This window comes from Mastigoproctus giganteus, chromosome 10, assembly GCF_048544385.1.
Source record: "Mastigoproctus giganteus isolate SK-2022 chromosome 10, ASM4854438v1, whole genome shotgun sequence".
In the NCBI taxonomy this organism is placed as follows: Eukaryota; Metazoa; Arthropoda; class Arachnida; order Uropygi; family Thelyphonidae; genus Mastigoproctus; species Mastigoproctus giganteus.
In genome coordinates this window covers 14,954,362-14,967,161 of record NC_143584.1, presented here as the reverse complement: position 1 = coordinate 14,967,161, position 12,800 = coordinate 14,954,362, and the positions used below count along the sequence as shown (strand labels likewise).

General features: G+C 36.6%; 1 protein-coding gene across 2 annotated transcripts in view; it reads right to left on the bottom strand.

Moving 5' to 3' along the window:
• The window catches only part of ND-30 (NADH:ubiquinone oxidoreductase core subunit S3), a 59,002-nt gene that overhangs the window by 26,427 nt on the left and 19,775 nt on the right, over positions 1-12,800 (bottom strand). For both annotated transcript variants that reach the window (XM_090383924.1, XM_090383923.1), the window contains exon 3: positions 10,204-10,451. In XM_090383924.1, the coding sequence (XP_090240050.1) occupies positions 10,204-10,451 (248 nt within the window). The remainder of the gene's footprint in view (positions 1-10,203; positions 10,452-12,800) is intronic.

Sequence of the window (12,800 nt, the reverse complement as noted above, 5' to 3'; positions counted from 1 at the left end):
GCAAGCAATGATTAAAAGAGAGACCATCTTTCAGATTTCCCCCTAAGCATGCAAAGTAAAGTCAAGATAGCAAATAAGACTGCACCTTTCAGCATACTCATCTTACATGATGAAATGCCAGCCACAGTGATTGATATATTGAAACAATCCCAGCAAAAGTTCTAAAGCACAAGTCTTATTTGATAAAATTGATAGCAGATGAGAATAATGATAACGGCAGCACATCTGAAGCAAATAGGCTATCTACATCCAAAGATATCCTGCTATGATAAGGGGACTTAGGGGTGTGCATATTGTTTGATATATATAAACTTTATTTTTTTTTATGTTTTATGTGCTACAAAAGGAATAAACTATTAATTTTCAAATTTGTGTTTTTAATTGTCAAACTGATGCTGTAGATATGTGCCATTACTGCTATTGTAATAGTTATTAATTAAACATTATATGCACATTATTTTACTTAGGGCATGATCCTATTTATTTATTGATCTGTTTTTGCTGGTGTATTAATAACTTGGATGAAAGGTATTTCAGGCATTAAGGCCTAATAGTGCTTGCTGATTACCAATTTGGTGTACTAGCAGTAGCCGGTTTGCTTTTATTATTATTATTATTATTATTATTATTATTATTATTATATTATTTCTCCTTGATTGAGGGTTCTACCTCATGACGGATATTGCTACCAAGTACACAGGGTGGTTGTTATGTCTGGTGTCACTGTTGGTCGAGGAACTCTCTGACTATCCTACAGGTGTTCAGAATTGCGACTTTCTGGAGTTCCTTGTAGGTGTTCGCTGGGAGACCTATTGCTGCTAGGCTGTTATGTAGGATCTTTGGCACCATACCTGTGGTTGACATGATGATCAGGATGGTCATTACTTGTTGCATATGCCACATCTCTTTGATCTTAGCACTAGCATTAGTAGAGACATATGATGCAAGAAAACAAGCTTTCTTGCATCATATGCCTGAAGAAAAAAAAAAAAAAAAAAAAACCGCTCCCATTTCACCCCTCTGTTCGTTCAAAATACCTGTCCAGCTGATTGTTTGTTTTGGGATTTATTGGGCGCATCGGCAACTATGACCATAGCATGCCACTGTCCAGCTGAGCCTTAAATTTATTTAGGCTATCAATTTCCTCAACAAAAGATGGAAGTCTGCTCCACCAACCAACTACCCACTGGCTAAAGGCAAATTTCCGCACATCTATCCTACATCTGTCTTTCCTCAATTTGAATTTATGCCCTCTCAGGTGATCATTATGAGCAAGAGGAAGAATCCCATCAGCACTGAGCATGCTCAAACCATTCAAGGCTTTATACACCTCAATCAGATCACTTTGCAGGTGCCTAGTCTCCAGACACTGTAATTTGCAAAATTTAAGCCTTTCTTCATAAGAGCAACCCTTTGTTCCATTCACTAATCTTGTTGCCCTTCTACATACTTGTTCCAACAGCTATACATCCTTCTTAAAATGAGGCCTCCAGACCTGTATACAGTACTCAAGGTGTGGCCTGACCATTGCCTTATACAAGGGGATAATCGCCTGCTTATCCCTGTTAGAAAAATTCCTGTATATCATTGACAAGACACTATGAGCTACTCTTACAGACAGTCTGCACTGCTCAGAAACCTTCATATCTGCCTGCACAATTACCCCCAGGTCCTTTTCATTCTCTACCACTGTCAGTGTAGTACCACAGAGATGATACGTCACTCTGGAGTTACTGCTTCCCATATATAGTATTTTACATTTGTCAATGTTAAACTTCATTTGCCACCTCTCAGACCATCTGCTCTACTTTTCTAGATCCTGTTGCAGCAGCGTATTGTCATTAGTGTCCTTAACAACCCTGCCAACCTTCGTATCGTCTGCAAACTTGGACATTAAGCTTGACATACCATCATTAATATCATTTATAAATACAGAAAACAACAATGGACCCAACACTGAACCCTGAGGGACTCCACTAATAACATTAGTCCATGATGAGCAGTGTCCATTGATTACCACTCTGTCTTCTTCCACTCAACCATCCCTTTATCCATAGCAGCAATTTGACTCCAATGCCACACTGCCCCAATTTGTTCAGCAGTCTTCCATGTGCAACAGTATCAAAAGCCTTTCTAAGATCCAAATATATGATATCAAAGTTATTCCCTGCATCCAGTTCCTTGAACACAGCATGCAAAACCATGCTGTGTTCAAGCTATAACTGAAGTCTTGTCTAGATGATTCTGCAGTGCTTCTTTAACCAGTGCCCCCATTAATTTTCCTGGAACAGAAGTTAAACTAACAGGTCTATAATTACTTGTGTTGCCCTTCGATCCTCCTTTGTGAATTGGAGTAACATTTGCACATCTCCAGTCCATGGGTACTTCCCCTGAGTCCAAAGAAGCTCTCATAATTATGGCTAGGGGTTTGCTTACTTCCTTTGCTGCCTCCTTTAATATAACTGGATAGATCCCATCCACCCCAGGTGCCTTTTTTATGTTTATCTTCAACAATTTCTCCTCCACTTTCCTCTCAGTTATTACAAAATCAGCTAGCTCACTGCCAGAGTTTAACTCACGTCTGGCATTCCCCTCCCTGAATAACTCCTCATGGGTGAATGTAGATGCAAAACACTCGTTTCGTTTGTCAGCCATCTGAGCAGGATCATCAACAGTTTAACCATCAATATCCAGTAGACCAATCTGATTTATCCCTTTCCTTCTAGAGTTTACATAGGTAAAGAACTCTTTGTTGTTTTTCTTTGCATCCTTGCCAAATATTTCTCATAATCTGCCTTTGCCTGCCTAATCTCCTTTGTGACTTGGTTACAGACCAGCTTATATCTATCATAGGGTTCCATGTCACCCATTAATTTATATGTATCACATGCATTTTTCTTCTCTGCCATATGTCTCATTAGTTCATCTGACATCCCTTTAGGCCTAAACCTTGAACAATATTTCTTAGTTGGTATGTAAAGTCTAGTAGCTTCCAAGATAACTTCTTTGAATGCTTCCCATTTTGAATTTGCTGTTGGTAACATCATCAGTTGGTCCCACTGTATAGAATTTAAATTCTGTCTCCAACCATCGTAGTCGCCTTTACGAAAGCAAAAACCCTTCCCTTTACCCCAGATAGTAGTTACCTCTTTGAGTAAATCCCACTTCAGCACACTGTAATCACTGCCACCTAGTGGTTCCTTTATGTGCAGATTCTTAATGCATGAAGAATCACTACTGATAATCAGATCAAGAGTATTACTCCCTCTAGTTACCCCCTGAACATGCTGATGTAGAAAACAATCATCCAATAAATCCACAAAAGCCTTGCTAGTGTGTGAGTGACCAACCCACAAATTCCAGTCAATCTCTGGGAAATTAAAATCCCCCATTATAAGACTCTCTGATTTACTGGCCCACTCTATTTGCCTGTACAGTTTCTTATTATACTCATCAGAGTCATTAGGCCCATAACACACTCCTACTCTCAATTTTGATCTCCCAATTTGTGTAATTCCTGATTTTTCCCCCATGGGTTTCCTGCAGGTTTCCAGTGTTAGGTACCACTATGTCAATCAAATAGGTAGCTTTTTCCTTCTTGTCCACAAGGGTTATGTCCGGTCTGTTGTGCGGGATTGACCTATCCATTATTATGGCACGGTTATTATAATAATAATAATTATTAATAATAATTATTATTATTATTATCATTAATAATAATAACAATTATTATTATTATTAATAATACAATACAATTTATTTATCAATAATAATAACTATTATTATTATTATTAACGTTAAATCTTAATTTTACTAGTTAAATACTAAATTTTATGATCATAAGCTAAACAACCAAGTTGAAAAAACAATAAAATAAAAAATAAAAATGGAGGAGCAATTTGAAAAGGAATATAAAAGAGTGAGGGAGGAAACGGAAAAATTATATTCATCCACTTGGCCATCTCTCCACTACTTCATCAGGGGCTTTGAATGGACAGATAGCCAAACGAAATGAATGTCTCATGCATACCCATTTCTGTAGTCCAATAAAGCTTTACTATTATTAATTACCTATTTTCAATTTTGGCACATCTCAATTAATTTTGATAATATGTGAACAAAAGTTAAATTTATTTTATGTTTGGTACTTACAGTAAACTGGGATTGGAACCCAAAGCCCAACAGTATTTTATGCATCAGCATAAAATACTGATGGGCTTTGGGTTCTTATTGGACTGTAGTATTGTAGTATTTTATGCATCAGCAGAAAATACTACAATATTTACTTGAAACCTCCAAAAAACATTTCAAGTGGCAGTCAGTAGGAGAAGAAACTGTATATCAGTCTGTGGCTGAATTTATAGGTTGCAGGGGGGCCTGGCAGCAATCAATTATTTTACCTAATTCTAGGTTTTTCACAACTCTATGCTAATTTTGGATGAATGGCAAATTTAGATATTAACGGATCATTTTTGATATTAACTAATAAATTTGTAAATTTAATGTAAAGTAATTTTTGATTAAATTAGAATTAAAGATAGATACAGAGAAGAATAAAAAAAAGAAATAAGAAGTTATAATATGATAATAAAACTAAATTATAATGTTATATTAATACTAACTTATAATGTTATCAACTGGGCAAGAACTGGTATAACCTTTCTACAGTATAATAGTCAACGTTTGCCCAGTGGAATAACTATTTACATGTTTATATCCTCCCACAGGGGTGATTTTTTTTTTCTAGCCCTATGGTGCATTGGAATCAATTTTTGACTATTTGGGAAAATATATATTTAAGTGCTTTAATTCGTTTAAGTTATTAAAATGTTTCCTTTCTAAATAGCATCATTAGCAATTGCAATATTTATTAAATGTCAGCGTTAAGAAAGTACATTGACATTAGAGGGTATCATAAAATCATAAATGTCACTTTTACCAAGTTACAAAGGTAAGTAAAGGTTTAAATCAATTTGCAATATTAATTCATTTCAATGTTATAAATGAAAGAGGACAACAAATTAAATGAAAGAAAGCTTTAAATTGATTACTCATAGAACATGTTAGTGCAAAGCATCATTTTAGTTCAGGGTAAATCACCAAAGTAGGTGAAATGGCATAGTTTTTGTTACATCTCATATTGTTGGCCTCTCATCAGTGGGTGGGTATGGGAGAAGACTGGCCATAAGACTTACTGGGGAAATCCCAGCGGGTCGGAGGACGAAGGCCAATGGAGGCTGGTGTGATTGTCAACATTACACTCAGATACATTCTATTTGTTTTCCCCGGTAAGAATTTTTGAACCAGTCTGCCTCTGGGTGGGTAGGATACCCTGGTGATACCACTCATATTAATTCATATTATAAATGTTCAAACAGAATAGTCAAGTTTAGTAATTTCTATGACTAACTTCAAATTTGCAGTTAGTCAGAAATTACTAAACTGGAATGTGTGTAGGCTAATATTGGACTGTAGTATTAGTCTGCATATCCACAGACTAATGCTGAGATAAATAAAAGAAAGCTTTAAATCAATGTGCTTGCAGAATTTTCCAAACATTCCAGTGTAATATAATGAATATGTTGAATAAAATTTTTATAAATTTTTTATTATTTGGTTTAATAAATAAAATAAATAGAACTTTTATTATTTGGGTTAGTGACTCCTATTAAAAAAAAAAAAAAAAGAAGTCATCTAAAAAGACCCTTAAAACATAAAGGATAGTTTAAATTGACTATATTACTCAAAAATTTTGTCAAATTAGAGTAATTATTTTGCTTTTGAAGAACATGCAAAATCTGAGTTTAATATGACAGACCCTCTAACAAAATTTCATAAGTTGTCTTTGTGTAAAAAATTTCATTAAACTTCTAGTTACTGAGGTACAATACAAACATCAAGTAAGATCTGAGAAAAGAACATGACAGAAAGAACTGTGCATCAATGCCTGAAAACAATACATGTGCACAAAGAAATTACTCATAGTCCTGGATAATCTGTAAAAGTATTCTCTGGTTAACTGATGAAGTATACACTTCCAACTAAACAGAACACGAGTGTATGGGTCGTAGAAAATCCCCACATTGTCACAGAGCCACCACTACATCCAGAAAGGTGATGACAGCTTAGCATTAGCATTAGTAGAGGCATATGATGCAAGAAAGCAAGCTTATTCAGCATCAGCCAAAAAAAAAAAAAAAAAACCCTCTCCCATTTCACCCCTCCGTTCGTTCGAAATACCTGTCCAGTTGAGCTTTAAATTTGTTTAGGCTATCAACTTCAACAACAAGTGATGGAAGTCGGTTCCACCAACCAACCACCCGCTGGCCAAAGGCAAATTTCCGCACATCTATCCGACATCCGTCCTTCCTCAATTTGAATTTATGCCCTCTGAGGTGATTATTCTGAGAAAGATGAAGAATCCCATTGGCATTGAGCATGCTCAAACCATTCAAAGCCTTATACACCTCTATCAGATCACCTCGCCGGTGCCTAGTCTCCAGACTCTGTAATTTGCAAAACTTAAGCCTTTCTTCGTAAGAGCAACCCTTTGTTCCATTTACTAATCTTGTTGCCCTTCTCTGTACCCGTTCCAGCAGCTCTACATCCTTCTTGAAATGAGGCCTCCAGACCTGTATACAGTACTCAAGATGTGGCCTAACCATTGCCTTATACAAGGGAATAATCACCTCCTTATCCCTGCTAGAAAAATTCCTGTATATCATTGACAAGACACCATGAGCTACTCTTGCAGCTCGTCTGCACTGCTCAGAGAACTTCATATCTGCCTGCACAATTACCCCCAGGTCCTTTTCATTCTCCACCACTGTCAGTGTAGTACCACAGAGTTGATACATTGCTCTGGGGTTACTGTTACCCATATGTAGTACTTTACATTTGTCAATGTTAAACTTCATTTGCCACCTCTCAGCCCATCTGTTCAACCTTTCCAGATCCTATTGCAGCAGCATAGCGTCAGTAGTGTCCTTAACGACCCTGCCAACCTTTGTATCATCTGCAAACTTAGACATTAAACTTGATATCCCATCATCAATATCATTCATAAACACCGAAAACAACAATGGACCCAACACTGAACCTTGAGGAACTCCACTAATAACATTAGTCCACGTTGAGCAGTGTCCATTGATTACCACTCTCTGTCTTCTGCCACTCAACCATCCCCTTATCCATAGCAGCAATTTGCCTCCAATGCCACACTGCTCCAATTTGTGCAGCAGTCTTCCATGTGCAACAGTATCAAAAGCCTTTCTAAGATCCAAATATATAATATCAAAGTTATTCCCTGCATCCAGTTCTTTTGTGACTACATCATCGTATCCAATCAAATTGGTCAGGCAAGACCTGCCCTTAACAAAACCATGCTGCGTCTGAGCTATAACTGAATTCTTGTCTAGATGATCCTGCAGTGCTTCTTTAACCAGTGCCTCCATTAATTTACCTGGAACAGAAGTTAAACTAACAGGTCTATAATTACTTGTGTCAGCCTTTGATCCTCCTTTGTGAATTGGGGTTACATTTGCACATCTCCAGTCTATGGGTACCTCCCCTGAGTCCAAAGAAGTTCTCATAATTATGGCTAGGGGTTTGCATACTTCCTTTGCTGCCTCCTTTAATATAACTGGATAGATCCCATCCACCCCAGGTGCCTTTTTTATGTTTATCCTCAACAATCTCTCCTCCACTTTCCTCTCGGTTATTACAAAATCATCCAGCTCACTGCCAATGTTTACTTTACCTACATCATTCTCCTTCCTGAATAACTCCTCATGCGTGAATGTAGATGCAAAATACTCGTTTAGATTGTTAGCCACCTGAGCAGGATCCTCAACTGTTGAACCATCAATATCCAGTGGACCAATCTGATTCATCCCTTTCCTTCTCGAGTTCAAGTATGTAAAGAACTCCTTTCTGTTTTTCTTTGCATCCTTTGCCAAGGATTTTTCGTAGTCTGCCTTTGCCTGCCTAATCTCCTTTGTGAGTTGGTTACAGACCAACTTATATCTATCATAGGCTTCCATGTCACCCATTAATTTGTATGTATCCCATGCATTTTTCTTCTCTGCCACATGTCTCATTAGTCCATCTGACAACCATTTAGGCCTAAACCTTGAACAATATTTCTTAGTTGGTATGTAAAGCCTGGTAGCCACCAAGATTAGTTCCTTGAATGCTTCCCATTTTGAGTTTGCTGTTGGTAACATCATCAGTTGGTCCCACTGTATAGAATTTAAATACTGTTTAGTGCATGACAACTATTACCTTCAATACCATTTTTCCAGCTCTTCAAAATGCCAAAGTTAATATGCAATAAGAAGTTTCCCGAAAGATGAGTAAACATTTTTGTGATAAGATCATTTCAAATCAATATCTTGGACACACTGCAGTTAGATTGTTTTGGCCACAATACCCATCAAATTTCAATCCATGTGATTATTCCTTATGTGGAGTTCTTAAAAAACACATGTGCAAGTATAATCCACATTCAGTTGAAGAAGTATGCTGAAATCATAGCAAATGTATAGCATATTTTCCATAGCTGCAATTATGAAAAATTTTCATAGATACAGTGGTGCCTCGCAATTCAACTATAATCCGTCGCCGAATTAGAGTTGAATTGTGGGTCAATATTTTCCATATAAGTTTATGGCAAATTGATTAATTCGTTGTCAGAGAGAAATACACAGTATTATTGACTTTACTATATTCTACCATATAACAAACGAAATTACAAAATACATAATGAGTACATACATTTCATTGAGCCTTAGATGTTGGAAGGATGTTTTATTTATCTTGTTCTACCCTTTCTCTTGTCAAGATCTGTTTCTGTCAGAAATTTTCATTGCTCCAGCGAACACCCTAGCACCTATAATCTTGTCTCTTTGTTACCAAAAAGTTGCCAGGGTTGACCTAGGGATGCCATACTCTTGAGCTACATCTGTAATTGTTCTACCTTTCTGCACTTTATCTATAATTTCTTTCTTCTTTTCTATGCTCAACCAAGTGTGTTTCTTTTCTGAATTATTCCACTGTTCACTTCTCTTTGGACCCATTATCAAATTTCACTCAAAAAAAAAAATAACTGCCAAAGCACAAAATTTTTTACTTTATGAGAAATGCAGAATTATAAATTAGCACAAACAACTCAAGCAAACGTGAACTCAGACTAGATTATTAACGAGATAATGTTGTCTCATAACTGAGGAAGAACTGACAGCATACCTGTAGCTATCTTTGAGGGCGGCTAACGTAGCTGAACGATTGTAGGATCTATTCCCGCTTTATCTACCATTGGTTAAATGTTATTCCCGCTCTTTAATACCAGTGGTTAAAATGTATGAAGCAACCGTCACTATTTAGCGCTATTTAGTAACGTTAAATGCAGCTACGTAGTCCAGCAAAGAATTCTATCATGCAACATTATGTAGCGTTTGCACCGGCCCATGAAATCCGACTGTCGAATAGCGGTACGTCGAATTGCGAGGCACCACCTGTATCTGCAAATGTATGGAAGTGAGCCTTATAAGGGTTGGTCTCTCTCTCTCTCTCTATGTAAAATGTTCAGCTTTAATATTAAATGCTAGTCACTAATCTAAATAGCAGGAAGAGCCTAAAAAGTGTCAGGCTCTGCTGGCACTTTGTAATTTACTTAGTTCATTTATATGAAGTTGCCATAATTTACCAGTTCTGCTGTCTTTACAGTCACCGAAGAAGTGGTACAAAAGTACTAAGAAACGTCTGAGAATGATCTGTATTTCTTGAAAAATTAAAAGTAGATTACACTCCATACAAGTTGAAGTGCTCATCATTTCACCAATTTCCATATAACTGTAGAAGAGATGCGCAGAAATTTGCCTTTAGTCAGCAGGTGGTTAATTTTCGGAACAAGCTTCCATCTGTCATTGTAGAAGTTGACAGTTTAAATAAATTCCAGACAAACTTTTGGAGTGAATGGACAGGTGAAACAGGAAGGGTGGTTTTTTTTTTTTGGCTATATATGCTTGCTTTCTTGCATCATATGCCTCTACTAATGCTGATGCTAATATGATTATTAAGTTTTTGTTGCCTAGTCTGGCTCTAAGTAACCTGTTTGGCAACATTATATTAAAAAAAAACTGATATATATAAGAACCTATAGTACTTAGTACCGTTTTTAGTATACATTTTTAGATAACTTACCTCAAACCTGTACTGGCGTGAAGGTATGTCAACTCCTGCTATGTCTACCAAGGAAACAAACTGTGCATTATGATGATCTTTTAAAAATGACAGTACAGGAATAACACCTTCTGGTGAAATCATGACCTCTAACTCATCACCATGAGTTATCTGAACTTTCTGGACATATTTCGGTAGGTTTTCTGCTACATACTTTCCAAAGTCAGAAAGATAGCTACGAATAACAGCATCTGGTTGACGTATTGTTGCTACAAAATTTTAAATTTAAAATGAATACAATCACTAATATGGTATAAAATAAACAATATTTACATGTGCACACAGAAATATGTGACATTTCCTTTTCAGTTCAACTGACGAACAATTCAATGAATTAAACTGTACGAATGTACCGATTTTTATACGTAACCTTAAATTTTTAAAACAAGCTATGTCGTCTTTTACACCTTTTATTTTCAAAAAAATATATATTAATTTAGCTAAAAATTAAAAAAAAAAACACATATTAGACATCAAATAGAAGCATCAGTCTCTTAGTCTTTTCCATTTAAAAGACTATTAAGTGCATATATTTTTCTGCTTATTATGTATATCTTTCTATACATTAAAATAATTTTCCTCCTAATGATATTTATGCTGGTTGTGTGTAATTTTTTTTTTTTTTTTTTTTTATGTGAATCCCAAACACGAGAGGTATTAGAACCTATAGTACTTAGTACCGTGCTTGGGTTGGAGGTTGAGAAGACGAAAGAAGATATTTGTTGACATTGGACTTGAACTTCTGTAGATTGTAATTTTCAGGAAATACGTATGAAGGAAGGTTGTTCCAGAAAACGGCAGTTGAATGAATAAATGAGGAAGATGAAAAGTTGGTTCTGTGGGTTTGAAGTTAGACAGTAAATGGATGTTGGCTGGTGGCAGCACGTGTTCAGACTGTTTTGAAAGAGAGAGCGGGAATTATAGAAGCCAATTCGGAAGAACAGTGCCCATGGAAGTATCTGTAGAAGAGGCATGCAGCAGAAACAGTACGTCTATGAGAAAGCGAGTGGAGTAATACATAACAAATACAAAAATATGTAATAGAAGCTTATTTTACTGTGGTAAAACAAGCTTTTCTTTAAGCGTGATCATGCACTATGTTTATCTAACACAACCATACAGTACCATTCTTGATTTCCATATGTAACGTATTTATTTAAATAAACTAAATGCAACAAGGCATAATATTTTAAGATTCTATATCTATATAACATCAGTGTAGATACACCATAGACAACTCTTAAAGAAAAACAACGATCGTAGTGTGAAAGGCCCCCACCAATGAAGAGCCGACTAGCTTTGAAATGGTCCGTATGGGTGGTGGCGCCCACCAAGATTAAATAACAATAGTCTTTTCTATTAGTGAAGCGTTACTTATTTGGGGGTAGTGCAATACTTGGTAACTCATTGTGAAGAATGAGCACAATATGAGATACAGATGAAAATCTGTATCTCATATTGTGCCTTTCACACCACGATCGTAGTTTTTCTTTGAGAGTTGTCTATGGTGTATCTACACCAATATTATATAGATATCGTAATGTATTTATGTTTTCATAGCTGAGGAAGAGACACACAGTGTCGAAAGCTTCTGTAATTATTTTAATTTATTTTATCAAAAGAAGCGAGCGCAGCGAGCAGGGGATCAAGTCCCTTAGAAAAAAAACTTATTACCTATACAGCTGCTTATTAAAAAACTTATTACCTATACAGCTGCTTATTAAAAAACTTATTACCTATACAGCCGCTCCCCGGCTTATGTAATACTCGACTTATGAAAATTCGATTTTACGTAAGTTTTTTCTGGCCGGTGCAAACTTAAAAAAATCATGGAAACTTATTTTGCATCCCATAGGAATAAATGGAGGTATCATGAAAATATCGTAATGTGAACCCAATAACACCAGGGTATGTCTGCCAGGGGCAAAGGTTGATGACGTTGTAGAGCGAATATCATCTTTTAAGGGCACAAAAGGTGATATAGTTGTACACGTTGGCACTAATAATATTAAGAGTAGGAGACTGGCAGAATTACTTAACAAGTACAGGTCACTGCTGAACAAAAGCCGAGAATTAGGGTTGAATTTGAAAGTGTCCGCAATTCTGCCCAGACACGATAGGAGGGAGTATATGATGAGAGCCTTGTCGATCAATTCGGCCCTGGAAAGATTGTGCAAGGCTCAAGGGGTAGAATTTTTTTCAGCCTGGACTGTACTTGTTAATAGGAGAGATTGCTTCTACAGGGATGGGATACACTTAAATAGAAAGGATGCAAGAATATTTGCTGATGCTATCGAGGCAGTGTTAGGTGGGTCGGAAAACTGCTAGCTTGGGGGAAGACAAAGACCAATAGATTGACAGTAGCCACTGGCAGAGGTGAAAGAGATTCTTGCACTGCTTCTATTAGAATGAGCAGAAGCCTGAAAAACAAGATGCATGGTATTTCAGAGACTGCTGGGAGCCATTGCGGTACAAGTAAACACATGGGTTGTGTTAGGGTAGCTAAGAATAGAAACAGGTGCAGGTATACTTGTGTGTACACCAATGCTAGGAGTTTA